The following is a 17,493-nucleotide window of genomic DNA, read 5'->3' on the forward strand; positions in this document are numbered from 1 at the left end:
GGCAAAGGGATAGCCTAACAGAGGTGCCATTCTGTGACCAATTAGGAATTAGGAGGCATAGGGCAATACTATCTTGGAGATTATTTATATTGGTATATTGTGGCTGGTAATTCTGTAAAAGGTGTTGGAAATAAATAAAATCCTTTACTTTAACCTGGAATTGTGCCAATGCATTACTGTGTCTGTCGTCTGGGACTCAGTGGCACCCTCTTATGGTTACACTAATCAATTCAAACTCTTTTTGGTTACCAAACGTTTTTTCTGGTATGTGGGCCTTTAATTTCTGCTAAGCATTCTAAAGTTGTGAGTGTGGTTTGGATTTTTTGTTATGACTTTAGATACTCTTTTGACTTTGCTTTCTGTTATGTATAGCAATGATGTAGGCTCTGTTTAATGTTGAGAAGCATTACACATTGAACTGTGAGTATCATGTGTTGACGTATTGATATTTTGTTACTTTTTGCTTCTGAACCAATTAAGTAAAGAAAGAAGACTTGCGTTCTGTCCCCCGTCTTTAATGTGCTGTTGTTGTAAGTGTAAAAACCACTCTTTCCTCTTCTGATCCCTTTACACAACAAATTTCTCTCTCTCTTTATGAGTCGGAACACCTGCATATTTCATATTTAACTTAAATTAAAATGTGGTAACAATAAAGATCCATTTATTAAAGTTAATTGCACAGATGCAGGTACAGTAAATAATGCTAATGCCACTCATCAAGGGATGATTATGTACCTGAGGAAATTATCACTATCAGTGATCTTTGCTAGCATGTGAAAGTGCAAAAGGTAACCTCTCCTTGCAGAAAATGAGGTACATCTGTTTAGGCTGAGCAAGTCTTTTCCACAACTGAAAATACAATTAATAAAAAAAAAACCATCTGGGCTACATTCCAAACATGAATAATCCTTTTAATTGAATTATTAATAAATTACTTCAAATTTTCAAATTTATAAAGGCTCTAGTGAAATTCATTTAAACATCTTTTCAATTTATTAAATGAATGTAGATTTTATGTATAATATAATTATGTATACCAAACAAAAATACTGAAAAGATTATACTGCAAAGTTTATACTGTTTTTATTTTAGTAGGTCTACCCTTTTTCTCTTTGACTGCCCTCTGGTGGACATGCATAAACTAAGTACTGTATCGTGAAATATTGTATATATGAAATGAAAAGGATGCTGGTAACAATAATAAAAAAATGTTTTAATAGTTACAACTAAAATGATGCTGAGGAAAGGAAATCTGTAGGTTATTACTGGGGAATTTGGTCCGATTACTAAACAATGCATATAAACCTAAGCTAAGACCATTAACTTTATAAGCAAGATGCCAGGTTCCACACATATCAGCTAAAAACAGATAGATGAGACTATGGACATATGATCACCTAAACTGGATGACTAAAAATTGAAAAAATATTACCTAGTCTAAGAAATGTCAATGTCTCCTGTAACATGCAAACGTATACGACAAAGTGGGGTGTACTCCATCTTCTATGGCATGGAACATGAAGTCTACTGCTGCATCCCGCTTTCATTGACACTTAATATCAAAAGTCAGTTCAGCCAAGTCAGTTTTACAGATGCTGCTCTGGACTCTTGTTTCAAAAGTATTTACTAGATCTAAATCTGATAAGTCCATATAAATCAAAGGCTAGACTAGTACTGCCTCACAGATATTTTAGTACTGCAGTTTACCACGATGGTCCGTGAGAAAAATGATCACAACTACACCACTGCCAATCCTGATGGACAAAACTATGCTTCAGTTATCAACCAGAATATTAGGCTTATGTGCACCTGAGAAACCAATCAGAAAATGTATACTGCTTCCTTTATAAACCATTGCAAGTACTAGCAGTGTGCTCTCTGTCCACGTTCCACAGCAAGAACCATATGCCTAGGGTGTGGCTATAACAAACACTGGAACAATTCTTAAAATCCATAGAGCGACTTTGCTCCAGACCATACATAAAAGCAACATGTTTGTTTTGCTGAAAAAAAAAGCTGACTGACTATAGAGACCAAGCAGATATATTTTTATGCTAGCAAAATAGTGGAAAAGCATTTGGACAACTCATCCTTCCATATGTGCTAGAGAAAAACTCTCTTGAGAACCTCAAGGAATGAAGACAAAGCAAGAGTCAAAAAAGACATGAGTCAAATAATTAATAGTAAGTACCAAGCTTATTGTTTTGAAACTGTATTACTTTTAATTATGTGTTTAAGGCAAAGGCAGTGCTGTATTAACCTATGCATTTCTGGTTATTGGTATTAGTATAACTGAAAATAATAACCTGTGCTCAAAATCTTGGCAAATTTCTCCTCCACAATTCACAACAAAACTAAATGAAAGTGTGATGTGGAGGGTGGCTGCTAGTACAAGTGCAAGTAACCTGTAAAGAAAACAAATACTGCAATTAAAGCATAGAGCCTTATAATCTTACAGCAATTGAAACTGATCCACCAAATTTAACTCTAACTTTGTTCATAAAGTGAAACACATCTCTTCATAGTTCTGGGATCCTTGGCAGAATGTGAAACAGATATCTCACAACATGGATCAAAATGTGACATCAATAGCATGATTTTGTAGATCTATTCTGTGAATGTTTTCTTGGAACACTTTATTACCAAGTGAACATTATATGAATGTCACAGCTGTTGTGATTCTGAAGCCTTCAAAAAGCCCACAGAGCAGCCTGACTTAAAGATATGGGAGGCTTAAGACTCAACTACGAATAAACAGGAAATAAACCTTAAAAAATATTTTCAAATATTCTCACAAGGGGGAGAAATCAAAAAAACTCCATCCGGAAGTATAGGCAAGTCCAGGAGAGACCATACAGAATGAAATATTTGTTAATAAAAAGGGTAAATAAAGAACAAAGCCCAAAAAAGCAGAAAGAGGCAAAAAGGAGATGCCTAAAAAGGTAATCCACAGTGACAAATCCCAATACATAAATCACAAGACAAAATCTGTAAACAGAGCAAAAAATGTCAAAAGGCCTGTGAACACAAAGAATAGCAATAGCAATGGAAAACTCACCAAACCACTGGCACATGCTCAATGTACTGCAGAGGGACCACAACTCCCATGAGCCTTTACAGGGCTGGAAGCATTCCCTCAATTATGATTGACAAGTGGCCGAACTTTGGGGAAACACCCACAAAACACATGTAACATAAAGGCATTTAAAGAAACACTTAAACATTAAATATACTCACTAAATGACAAACAGAATAATATTAACAGAAGTAATATCAATAAATAATTCAAATTGAAAAATTTGTTGAAAAGACAGAGAAGAAAAACAAGCATAATCCAAGGGTGGAACCCTGGCCAAAACATAATAGCATGCAAATATCTTCTTGCAGAATATGTGTATTTTTTATTGCTAAAGTCTCATCTTTTCAAATTTATACTTCCACCATGATAATGTGTCATGTCACTGTCACATACATGGCATTGATTTTGGTTTACTGCAAAGATCTCCACAATGTCCATATCTCAACACAAGAGATGGATTGGGAGTGGATGTGTGTTTGAAAAACATACAGAAATTGCATATTGCTATTGGACCAAAATCTCCATGGAATGTTCTCAGCACCTCTTTGATCCCTGTACTAGGAGGCAATAGATTTGTTTACCTTATACAATGGTCACTAGTTATATTATGTTTCCAAAATCTCTAACATACACATCATTTAATAAATACATTTTTTCTCTCCTCCCTTCATGAGCAAGGGAGGAATTACAGTAATCCCTCCTCGATCGCGGGGGTTGCGTTCCAGAACCCCCCGCGATAGACGAAAATCCGCGAAGTAGAAACCATATGTTTGTGTAGTTATTTTTATATATTTTAAGCCCTTATAAACTCTCCCACACTGTTAACATTATTAGAGCCCTCTAGACATGAAATAACACCCTTTAGTCAAAACTGACAAGACAGAGATGACAGTTCTTTCTCACAATTAAAAGAATGCAAATAGATCTTCTCTTCAGGAGCAGAGAATTTCAGAGGGAGAGAGAGAGAGCGCTCGCAAAGAAAAGCAAACAATCAAAAAATCAATACTTGTGCTTTTAAGTTTGCCGCGGCATTTTTAGAGGAGCGTCAGGATCTTCTAAGCAAACAGCCTCTGTGCAAACAGCCCCTCTGCTCACATCTCCTCCGTCAGGCGCAGAGAACGTCAGAGAGAGAGCGAGATTAAAGCAACAATCAAAAAATCAATACATGTGCTTTTGTGCTTTTAAATATGCCGAGCACCGCAATAAAGCGGCATTTTTTTAGAGGAGCGTCAGTATCTTTTAAGCAAACAGCACCTCTGCTCACAGCCCCTCCGTCAGGCGCAGAGAATGTCAGAGAGGGTGAGAGAGAGGCAGAGACAAGCAAGCAATCAAGCTCCGCACGGGATGCATATCTTATAGCATTGAGGAGTTTTAGTTAATATGTAATACATGCTCTGATTGGGTAGCTTCTAAGCCATCCGCGTCCCTTGTATGAAATCAACAGGGCAAACAAACTGAGGAAGCGTGTAGCATAAATTAAAAGACCCATTGTCCGCAGAAATCCGCGAAACAGCGAAAAATCTGTGATATATATTTAGATGTGCTTACATTTAAAATCCGCGATAGAGTGAAACCGCAAAAGTCAAAGCGCGATATAGCGAGGGATTACTGTATTTGACCAAAAAAACCTAAACAAAGTGCAGGCAGCTTTTACTATTCTTAGGATTAGATGATTAATTACACAATATTAATGTATGTAGTTGGTGGTTGATAATGTTAGAACAAGTAGATATACTGTAAGTGGGCTGAAAATTTAAATAGTCCTAAGGTTCTTGGTGAAAAGATAGTGTAGTATGCAGCAAATATATTCAGTAAGTGATGTAGGGTTTAATTGGCTATGCATACACATGCAATTTTTTCTGTTTTAAAAATTAATACAGCATACACATATAAACACAAACAAAAGTATTTATATTTGTACAGTATTTGGAGTATTAGGCACTACATGAGACAAACTAGTAAACAAGATATACCTAAAACTCAAGCCTAATATATTTTATATAATGAAGAACTTGTTGAAATATTCAAGTTACAGAAGGAGAGAACAAGAGAACAGGTGCATGTGTAACTGTTTCATCTATTTCATATAATAGATTAACTTTGTAAATTACTTTTGAATAAAATGTATTTCACTCATTAGGCTTATAGACCATTTAACACAACGGTATAAAATCTGCAAACTGTCTTATTGGAATATCATCGATTCATCTAGCCTTTAGGCATTTTCTCAAAAAAAGAGACACCTGAACAAGTCCAGACAGCGAAGATATCAGCCTCAAAAAAATAAACTTGAATATATTTTAAAGATTCTTGTTTGACAAGTTAATGTGCTACTTCATCACTCTTCAATTTAAGAAGTTAAATCAACATTAAAAGCTAAGTTAAGAACATTTTCCTCTAAATTCTGAGTGCGTTTTCCACTGCTTTTAACTGTGTGATTACGTTTTGGACTAGCATCAGACTGTTATTTAAATAAAATTTTCTTTTAGTGAGTGTGTGCATCCTACAAAATACAGATGGACTGTAATTTGTCTGGTTCAGGGATGCTCCTTCAGCATCCTGAGACCAAAAACCATGAAACACTATGTTTTAAGCTTGATTGTTAACAGTATGCAAGTTGAAGTAAAACCGACACCTTCAAAAAGGACATTTGGTAAAACTAAAGTCTTAGCAAGTAGTACAGGAGTGAACAACCATTGTATCATTAATTGTATTTCTAAATTCACTCAAGGTTGAAAAGGTCATCATTCTATCAGATTTTAATGCAGCTTTTGTTACTCTTGACAAAAGTATTAAACTTCAGTCGTGTGAGTTATGTAAAATTTAATATTGAAGGGAATTTCTTTTTTGGAGACAATCTTGGTACATCAACGGTACAATTTTTTTCTCTTTTTAAATTCACACAGATAAATCAATAACTTATTAAAACAGTGTTTCCCAACCTCTGTCCTGGGGGCACAATGTGGCTGCAGGTTTTTATTCCAACCAGCTTCTGTTTTTAATTGGACTCCTGGGCTAATTAAGTGATGTGTTATTTCCCCGAGTTCTGTGTTTTGGGAACAAAATAGAAATTAGAAAACTAAGTTTGGTAAATATATATATATATATATATATATATATATATAGTGTTGCAGTTCAATTGCTGTCAATAAAATTTTTTGTTGTATTTCTTCTATTTTTATTGGGTTTTCAAAAGTTCCCATTTTTCTGTGTCACCATATATATATATATATATATATATATATATATATATATATATATATATATATATATATATATATATATATATATATAAATAAATGTACCAAGCAGTTATATGGGAATAATGCATTTTTTTTATTTTTAACAATATTTTCACCTTGATTTTCATTCTGCGTTTCTAGGTGGTCTAATTGTTTAATCCATTATTTACTAAATAGTTGCTCTGATGCTAAAGTAGTTGATTATTCAGTGTTTGCCAGCGTGTCTGCTCTGCTCACATTTTTAACTGTCATTAATAAGATGCAACGAAAGGGCAAAACTGTACAGAGAAAGGGCAAAATATACTTAAATAGTATCTATAGATAAAAGTGATACAATATTACAAACATCAAGCCACCTTTACATTCTGAATTATAATTTAAATTAACTAGGGGGCTTTGCCTCCTGCTCGCTTCACTCGACCATGCCAAAGGACCCCCGTTTGGCAAGCTATGTTCCAGCCACTTCACGTCTCTGTCGCTCACGTTGCGAAGGTTGGGACTGAACGCACGGTAACGAGATGCGGACAGATCAGCTGCTGGCTTTCTGCAGCTGCTGCCGCACTGTGTGTTCTGCTTGTCACACGTCGATCATTTAAATGCCTGTACAGCAGCTGTCCTTTCATCTCACTGCATTGTCTCACGTTACGTCAAAGTGTCTTCAGAGAAGATCACGTATTGACCCAAGATTATATATAATAGAGAGACATAACTACAGACGTCTCGTGTAAAAATTAAATACACCCCTTCATTTATTACTATCTCAAATACCTAAAACCAGGTTCAAATGATTAGAACATCATTATAGAGGAAACAGGCTTGGAGGAAACTCTTATTTAAACCACAGACAATTAGTTTGTTTTGTGTTTTGTTGTTAAAGTATAACTTGTCACCATGATCACAACAGCACTCCAAGGTCTTTAGAAGGTTAAAAGGTTTCGAAGAGTTCGAAAGGAATTTAAAAATATCTCCAAACAAACTGAAATCAATAATTCCACTGTCTAGAAGATCATCTACAAGTGGAGAAGATTTCAAACAACTGACAACTTGTTTAGAAAAGCCATTCCAGCAAGTTCGGCTTGATTGCAAAACTCACAATGCTAAATGAAGTCCCCAAGAGTTTCACAATTTCACCTGGGGACCAACAGGGACTCTTGCCACTGCTGATGTCAAAGTATGCAAGTCTAACATTATAAAGAGGATGCACAAATTACATCTACATGGGAAGTGTGCCAGTAGGAAGCATTTGCTATCCAAAAAATTATCAGGGTAAGACTTAAGTCTGCCAATAAATAGCTAGAGGAAGACCAGGACTTAAAAGTTATTTGGCCACAGTATAAGACAACATGTTTGGCAAGAGCCGATGACAGCATTTGACCAGAAGAACTGGATACCAGCTGAAAAGCATGGTTTTAGAAATGTTATGACTTGGAGCTGCTTTGTTGCATTAGGGCTTGGGCAGCTTACCATCAAAGAATCCACTATGAATTGAAAGTTGTTCCATGTGACAGACTGCCAAGAAACTGAAAATTTCACATAAAGGTGTCAACTACTGTTTTGAGAGTAGAGGGCCAACTGGAATTAAAAAAGGGGAAAGACCAGATGGGCAACTGCATACAATAACTCTTGCATTATAGCCACAGTTTTATAATTTTGTATAATTTCTTCCCTCGTGCAAATTATTTACTGCTCTTACCTGATCTCCATGCTCTCCTTAGGAATGCAAACGCAAAAGAAAGTGCTGCTCGTGACCCTACTCGAGCAAGTCCCTCAACACCCTTTCCTGTAGGCCGGGAGCTAAAAGGGAAGAATACAACCAAAATTATATAATACTGAAACCTTGTAATGATCATGGAAAGGTAACAAAAGAACTGACTATTGACTGTAGAATTCCATAGAACAAACACATTTCTAATTACTGACAATAATTTTCACATTCTTTTTTTTCTTTAATTAACAGCACATGTATCCGCTGATCTTCTACAAGGAAAAATTATTATTCTTATAATCGGTTTAACTCGGAGTAGCTTCAGTGGGCTAACAACATTTTATCTTTTGTTTCTTTTATTAAAAATTAATGTGTTTTATAGACCTTGACCACATTTCTTCTATTCTCTTGACACATTTCATACAAGGAGATTCACTGAAAAGAGGCCCAAAATATTCTGTAATAACTCTTGCTAGGACAAAGCAATATGAACAAAACAATATACAATGTGCTCCTATATTGAGCTTTGAACAAGCTGGGATGCCCCTGCATTGGGAGCGATGAGGTAAGCGCAAGATAGCCATCACAACGTTTTAACCACCGTTTGCAACTTCTAGGTGCATACTGCCCGTACCCCTTCACTCAGTCACTCGACTTCTCATCAGGATTGTGGTGTACAGTATTGAGCTGCATGTCTTCATGGTGCGAACCTATAAGGTCACCAATTTGTTTAAGCAATGTCAGAATCAACTGAATGATCATGAGTTAACAGAAGGTTACTTCCAGCAAGATGGAGCAATGTGTCACACATCAGCAGAGAGCATGGCAGAAATTGAGCCTTTCTTCCGCAACAGGGTAATTTCAAAGGGGCTTTGGCCACTACGGTTGCCGGATCTGACACCACCAGACTACTTCCTTTGGGGTATGGTTAAAGGAAATGTCTATTGGAAAAAGCCTCACACTTTGGAAGATTTGAAGGAAAACATTAAATGTGAAATTGCTGCTATTCCCAAGAAATTGCCAATACATTCATGAACATGGAGCACCACGTCAAAATGTGTATGGCAGAAAACAGAAACCACTTCCAGCATTGCATGTAATGCAATCAATTACACAAACATCAAGGTATATAGCGTATTTTTTTGGTTCAGATTGCTTCATCCTAACGGGAGTTACAACAGAATATTCAGGGCCTCTTTCAAGTGAATCTCCCTGTATTACTGGTATCTACTTATGCATCATGAAATCATGAAATTAGAATAACTACACAAAACTAATAAGAAACTTCAAATTCACAGAAAAATATGTAACAGCACAGTGCAGATTATTTAATCTGTGCATTGATGGATTTAATTCCACACCTTTCCTCTGTATATGTAGACTTGTATTGTCATGTTAAAACAAGATTATATTATGTGACTTTTCCAGTGATTTTTAATCATAGTCTTCATTACAAAATTTTGGCGAGTTGGAGGCAGTTGGCAGCACAGTCCCAAGAATCCTGTCACCTAAAGTGACATACCCAGCAACTTTCTCTAATAAAATTAAACAGGCTTGATTTTGTATTTAGTCCTCAGGGCAGGATTTCTGTGCATAACAGGTGACAACCAATAAATACTCATACAGCAGTAAAATATAATGCAGCAAAAAGGAATAAGGAGTGAGGTGTTTTGAAACACAAAAACATAAGAGAAGTGCATCTGTCTAATATTTTACATGACATGACAGAATAGAACAAAGAAAGAAAAGAAAAAAAGAAAAAAAAAAAAAAAGGCCCATATTGCACCAGAACTCACCGTAGTTGAACCCTTTATATAGCATCAGCTCCATCAGCCAGCACACTACTGGCTATCAGAAAAAAGGGGTAAGCACGATTGTGCCAGAAAGTTGTCACTCAGTTGATAAATGTGACATGGGCAACAATTTTCATAAGTTATAATTGACATGATCAGGCAACAAGCTTAACAACTGCATTTGACAAGAAGTTGCATAATGTTTCATGACCTTTAGTGTGTGCAGTCATTTCATCTACTCTGGGGCTGTATTGCAAGAATAAGATCTGGCTTTTATCCAGCAACATTAAAATCAGTAATGTACTGTACATATGCACTTTTATTAACAAAAAAAAGTTTTAGAATTTGAATGTATACTTATTCATAGTAGAATGTACAATATGTGCATTAAAACAAAAATGTAGCTTAAATTAACTACACATTAAGAAATTCTAATGTACAAGAAGTAAATTAATTAAGCATTAACCTATTTTGAAAAACTCTTTAATTACAGATATGGTTTTCAGTATACAGGTGCCAAAACCATTTTTAATAATTATTATGAACATAGATATAAAGCCTTATAACAAAAATAAATCATCACTTAAACTTTATAAATCTGTGATCTGCATGTAGAATGATAAATGAGTTTAACAAATTATTTTCTAAGAAAAAGTAAAATTAAGATGTACCTTCAAAATACACATACAGTATTTAGTGGAAATTAAAGCTATTTTCAGGTCTATATATTACCTTTTCTTGTCAACTGGAGGTAAGGGAACACTTGCTGTAGTTTTCCATTTGGCTTTATAGTCCTCCTGCTGAATGCTGCAACTAAGGGCAATGAGGTAACGTTCAAGAATGATCAGTCGCTGTCGTAGCCTCACTGCAGACAGCGTAGTTTTGGCAGTACGGGAAGCCAGCTTTTGCTGGTCATCCACAAGCACAAAGAGGCACTCTTTAAGTTCACTCACATCTACAACAAAACAAAAACAATACAATAATGGATTCTTAACTGTAACAGGTATATTAAGGTTGAGAGGGTTCCCTGCCTATTCATTTCAAAAAGCCATCTTATCTTTTAAGGGGAGACACAGGACAAAAAACAGAATTAGTCTGCATCCACACTACTATATTTACATTTAAGAATGAAGTTTTAAAATAAAAATGATCTCCATCCAGAATGGAGTTCCTGCATCGTTTACAAAAGGATCCCTGTCCATACTGAACAGGTCAGACATGCATATTATGTAGATCTTCACCTGCAGTGGGCATTTACGCAGACTCCATGATGGGACTGTGAAGTGAAAAATTCCTAGCCCTGTGAAAATCAGATTCACTAGTCCTTCATGTGCATTCTGAAGTATCAGAACATGCAATGCTCTTACAGTGCAATTTCAGCACTGAAAAAGAAATATTTATATTCCATGTTAATGCACCAATTACAGTTGAAACAGTCTTTAGAACCGGCAGTGGTGGTTGTTTTGTCGTTAAATAAGTACAAAGCAAATGTTAAAAGCAACACTTAAAAAAATTTTAAAAAGTGTTTCTCTCTATGTTCATTCAAGAGAGGATTGATTATTATAAACAGTCCAAGGCAGCTTATGGCAATTGAGATGCAACTGGTAAGCTACATTTGTTGTTTCCAGCTGGAGCACACAGAGTTTAAGTAACTTGCTTCAGTACACACAGTAGCAGTAACAAGGTTTAATATCAACAATATCAACCAAGTAATCAATTGCTTGTCACTACAGCACACAATTTTTGTGTCAGTTTAAAATGTAATACAAAAGCACATTGTATTTTAATTTATGTTCATAGATGTGATGTCATAACTAAAAGAAAAGCAGATGTACTGCATTACAGTTAGAGGTACCTCTGCATTTATTGCATTTTGATTCGAGACCATACTTTAAACATGCCAAAACTAAAACTAAACAAATGACCAATCTGTGTCATAGGATGGGGCAAAGGAGTTAACAGTTAGGAAATGTCATCAAGTAAAGGAAAACAAGTGAGAAAAAGAAATAAAGTATTTCTTATTCTAAAATAACCTGGACACATTTGTTGGTACATCTAGAAAAGATTATAAATACTTGGATTAGAGTGTATTTTAAAAATTGTCATTCATCCTGTTTAAGTGGAGAAAAGTAGTCACTCTGCTGTTTGGTATCATTGTGTCACACACTAAACATGGACTTGAGAAAGCAAAGGAGACAATTGTCTAAGGAGGTCAGAAAGAAAATTATAGACAAGCATTTGAAAGGCAAAGGCTACAAGAACATCTCCAAGCAGCTTGATTTTCCTTTAACAACTGCAGTTTAAAAGGTCCATAGATAGGACTGTAGCCAACCTCTCTCGACAAGGCTGCAAGAGGAAGATCAGGCCCATAATGGACAGAAGAAGAGCGAAAATGGTAGACAAAAAGTTATGGAAAGCTTCCAAAGAGATACAAGTCGAATTCCAAGGTCAGGGTCTATTAGTGTCTGATCAATTTTTGATTGACAAAGGGCTCTGCGGAGGAAGACCCAGGAGAATTCCACCATTGAAAGAAAAGCATAAAAAAAAAATTGTTAAAATGCTTATTGTCAAGCCGCAATGCTTCTGAAAGAATGTGCTTTGGACAGATAAGACAAAAGAGGAGAATTTTGGAAAGTCACATCAGTTCCATGTCCACAGGCGAAAAATGAAGCTTTCAAAGAAAAGAACACCCAAGGGCTGCAACTAGCGATTATTTTGATGATTGATTAATCTGGCGATTATTTTGTCAATTAATTGATTAGTTGGATTCTTTAAAAAAATACTTTGAAATTAAACACAAAATTCATGAAATAGAACCTTTCACCAAATAAACAGCTTTGTATAAAATTTCATAAATTTATTTTTTTACATGCCCTACCTGTAGATATTTAAATATAGGTATTTATACAATATTTATATAATATATTGAAAATAAACAGTAATAAATAGAAATAAAACAGTAGCACTTCTGGCTGTGGTTGTGCAATGCAAACACACACACACTCACTTTCCTTAAAAGCACAAAACTTTTCAATAAATTAACTAAACTCGCAATTTGGTTTATGTAATCAGAATCACACTAAACACACACTTCAAAATTAAACATGTAATTTAAGTTTTTTTTCAGTTTCTGTGAAAGAGAAATTTTACTGGCAAACCATCATGTAAATCTGACCACCACAATATTCCACCACAGAAGAATTTGTTTTACCATCATGACAAGATTACTTTTTCTGTAGTAATGTTTGAAATTAGTGGTCATATGCTAGGGAAATGTCCAGCAAAGCAAGTGGTTTCATGTGTGTGAAATTCAGTTCTCCCTTTGCTATGTAATATGCCAAGTTCGTTTTAACTGAAAGTTAATTTCTTTTTGCATCACCATTCATGTTTTCTGTGTCTGGAAACCATTTACCATCGCAGATTCTTTGGCACATTTGCTTTCAGCCAACACAGTGTCACAGCCTGCCACCTGTCACTTGCTATCAGGAGTGTGCTATTAGATTTTCACATTTGAAACAGTGTGATCCTGCCACAAAATCTGTTTTACCAGCTAAACGAGGTTGGATTCACTGCTGCACTGTCGCTGCATTTTTCCTTTGCACAGTTTCTTCGTAGCTATTTTTTGCAAGTATATACACACTGACGATATGCATGAATGCAAGCTTATAATCTATAGCGGCACGAAAAAAAAAAGGCAAGTGAAAGTCTGAACATGCACTAGCTAGTGCTAATGGCACGTACTTTTTAATCGCTTATCATAAAACTCATGTGCTAGTGTTTTAATTGCTAGTGCATTGTAGAGGGCTGGACTAAGACTCTAATTATGCCTCATCTAAAACCAAAAGTCAGGTCATCATACCTAGCCAACATTGTGTTCATATACTGTACCTGTATCACATAATGCTGAAGTGACATTCAACTTGGGATGATGGCAAGTCTTACTCCTCCAAAGAGCCTGTAACAGTATGTTTCCTGTTCAAATATTTGTGCATCTCTGATGTGCTCTTGTGCAATATGAAGTCAGACCTGCACATTTTGCAACTCACTTTTTTTTTTTTTTCTGTGTTCAGACTAAATTGTTCCCAAACCTTGAACATCTTAGGTCTCTTGTAACACTTGCTTACCGTTTGCCCTTTTTCAAATATGTTAAAAGCTAAGAGAAGTAGTGACACAATTGCGCACTACAAAGTACTAAGCCTAATGATTTAATCAACTGATCGATGAAAGTGACCATTGCCAACATTTTTAATAATTGATTATTGTCAATAATGTTGATTAGTTGTTGCAGCTCTAGTACACACTATCAACTGTCAATGCAAGAGGAGGCTAAGTTATATTTTGGGACTGCTGTGCTGTATCTGGCATGGGATGCCATGAGTCTGCAGGGAACAATGAAATCAAGACTATCAAGACATCCTAGAGAAAAATGTACTGCCCGGTGTCAGAAAGCTCTCTAAGTAGCAGCTCATGGATCCTCCAACAGGATAATGACCCAAAACATACAATTAAAAGCATCAAAGAATAGCAAAGTACAAAACACTGGACTATTCTAAAGTGGCCTCCTATGAGCTCTGATTTGAATTCTATCGAACATAGAATATTGTTTGGAGAAAGCACCCTTCAAACCTGACACTGGTAGAGCTCTTTTATTCAGGAAGAGCAGGCCAAACTACCTGTTGACAGGTGCAAAAGTCGCATTGACTGTTCAGAAACAGAACCAGTAATATTTAAAGTTCTAAATCATGATAAATATCAAGATTGTCGAACACAGTAAAAATTATCAAGATAACATTTTTGGCCAAACAGCCCAGCTCTACCAAAATTTTCAAAAAAAAACAAACTGGCATAGAGATACACCATGCCATTGACACATTTGTGTCAATAGTCTACAGTCTAAGCATTTTCTTTGATTAAAAGGGCTACTATTCTAAAAAAAAAAAAAAAATCATGTACTGACTACTATTAACAGTGATGAAGATGTTCTGCTTTATTGCATTTGGTTTCTGATTAGTTGGGGCACTGACTTAAAAGTTTGGAAACTCTAATCTAAGTTATTCTGTTAACAATGGCTCACAAAGACTGCATTTATAAAGACTGCTTTTGATTGAAAACTCTCCCAAGTAGTTCAAAGGACAAAATTGTCGATTCTTGTAAACTTAGTGCAGGCAAATTTAAATATCATATACATCTTCCTTGGCGTATCTCTTAACAGCAAAAACATGTATGATGCTTCTATTAAAAACTTCAAACATTTTTGAAACTAAATTTAAAGCATTAACTACCTCCACTTATTGCAAAATGGACTGCATCACAATGTAGATCTCTAAATTTAGTTGAAGATACAGGGTTGACACAGACATTTCATTCAGTGAGGTGTGACAATTATTACTCATTTCAAATAACATGGGACCATTGTGTTACATATCAAGAATATTAGGCGTTTATTTTTGTGATTAATGTGGCTTGTTTAACTCTAAAATCCCGGGCCACCTTAAATTGCTTCACACCTCTCCTCATCAGCATCTTTTGTTTTGCAAATATGTCGATCAGCACAAGCAGCAAGCAGCCTGCTATCCCATCTCCCAAAAACAGAGCTGAAGTCAGTAACAAAATTCTCACAGTTTAAGTGTGTTTAACAGATTGTGAGGTGCCTGGAGTTGTATAGGGTAAATTGTAGCGGGGCCACATAAGTGCTGTTGTTTATTGTGTTTGTACCCTGTCGCGTTTCGTCACATCACCCCATTTAAACTAGTATGTATTTGTTTAAATGTGATCCTGTAATAAGAAACAAGGAAGGCTGTTGTGGGGATGCAGTGACCCCCTGGAAACGTCACAACCGGAGGTTTTTCCATTTACATCCGGCTCATTATTATTTAAACGGGAAGGAGGTAAAGAAGAGGAGAGAGGAGAGAGAAGGAGATTCACCTAACCGCAACTGATCATCATTTTTCTGCCTTCATTCACATCGCAACATTTTTCCAGTTTGCTTCTCACTTGGCCAGATTTACTGCAACGCATTCATTGCCAGAAACCCCGGGGTTGGACTTTATTTTACACAATTGCCAAAGAATCACGGTGAGATTGTTTTGGGATTCATTTGGGGGAATCAAACACCAACATTTTGAACAGCTATCAGTAATTTACAATTATTTACCTGGACTCATTTTCACGTTCATTATCATTTCAGTAATCATTCAATGTCATTATTTGTTTTGTGTGTTTGTCATTTGTGTGCAGGGACAAGGGAGGATTTATTATTGTACTAGCAAAATACCCACGCTTCACAGCAGCAAAGTACTGCCTTAAGAATTTTATTAAGAAGAAAATTAAACCATTTTAAACTGAGGGAAAATATACCAATAATTATTTATTGAGGATTTCTTTGCATACCATATTGTCAGTTAAGCTCTCCGGTTGTAATATGACCAAGCTGTGCGCTGAGCTTACTCTTGAGCATGCAACGTACAGTTGGCCATGTGAAAAGTAATCTTATCTCAAATCTCACAGCTTGAATTGCTGCTGTCATAATCGGTTTGAGTTTCAAGGTTTGTTTCAATTACGATAGTATTTGCAGGATTGTTGTGTTGAAGTGACATTTGGCATCTGTAAAAGCGTTGTAAGCACACAACCGGTTTCATCGCTAAAATCACATCCAGCTTTTGAGAGTTTAAACATTCATAAACATCAAAGTGTCCACTACTGAAATCGTCACCTGTGAATCTAAGAAGTTTAAGAGGCATTGGTGATTGTCGAAAGGTGTAAAATATTTGGCCATTTCGGTACACTTGAAAGCGACAACCGAACAATTCAGCGGCAGCCATCAACTCACATGCAGAACCAAAGGTGAAGGGCTTAAGCATTTCACTCTTATAGTGCTCCAGTGTAGTATAATTATCTCCTGTACCGTCATCAGTCCACACCTTGAACCTGTCCCAGTCATTCAGTACATAAGACACAATGTTCCTCCGGATATCAAGAGTGAGCCTGATATGGCCGTGCAATATGTAAAAAAGAGAATGGAAAAGGCAGGCGGCATCTCCGGGCATGGAAACCACTCGGTAAGTGACAGTTCTTTGATCAATGGTGATCACCTGGACAGAAATGTTAATGGGGGTACGGTTGGAATGATAAAGGAAATGGGTACCTGAACAATGTAAAGTAAGTCTAAAATACCTACACAATAACTACAATCTTAATAAATGAACAATAAAACAGTGGAGAAGCCGTGGATAAAAAAAAAAGGCTGTAGTTATCAGCAGGGAGATGTGAATCCCGTGGCGAAGCAAGGAAGGGAATGTAGAGACTGGAGCAACGGACGGCCTTATATAGGCAGGCAGCCAACAACGTGGGAGGCGTTGGGATGGGGTACCCAACACCACCTCACACGGTGAACTAGCTGCAGTCTATGGACAAAAATATGTACATAAGTAGGATTCAGTTAGCGTTGGGAACCCGCGAACCAAATTTATTGAAGATGGGCCCATAAGTAACAAAAACTGTTGGAAAGTTCAATATGGCGGCCAACAGTGGCATCATACCACCGAAATAAGTATGTACATTGGTTTCGGTTAGCGCAGGGAAGCCGCCTACCAAATTTTGTGAAGATGGGGCCATAAAAAAAAAAAGTTCAACATGGCGAACGTTGTCGACCGTTACGCGTAGAATTTCTAAATG

General features: G+C 36.2%; 1 protein-coding gene across 5 annotated transcripts in view; it reads right to left on the minus strand.

Annotated features, from left to right (window-relative positions):
- herc2 (HECT and RLD domain containing E3 ubiquitin protein ligase 2) overlaps positions 1–17,493 on the minus strand; it is a 390,659-nt gene that overhangs the window by 295,671 nt on the left and 77,495 nt on the right. For all 5 annotated transcript variants that reach the window (XM_039744703.1, XM_039744704.1, XM_039744707.1 and 2 more), the window contains 2 exons: positions 10,552–10,774; positions 8,015–8,115 (listed from right to left, as the gene is read on the minus strand). In XM_039744703.1, coding sequence (XP_039600637.1) covers positions 8,015–8,115; positions 10,552–10,774 — 324 coding nt within the window. The remainder of the gene's footprint in view (positions 1–8,014; positions 8,116–10,551; positions 10,775–17,493) is intronic.

This window comes from Polypterus senegalus, chromosome 2 (assembly GCF_016835505.1).
Source record: "Polypterus senegalus isolate Bchr_013 chromosome 2, ASM1683550v1, whole genome shotgun sequence".
Lineage (NCBI taxonomy): Eukaryota > Metazoa > Chordata > Cladistia > Polypteriformes > Polypteridae > Polypterus > Polypterus senegalus.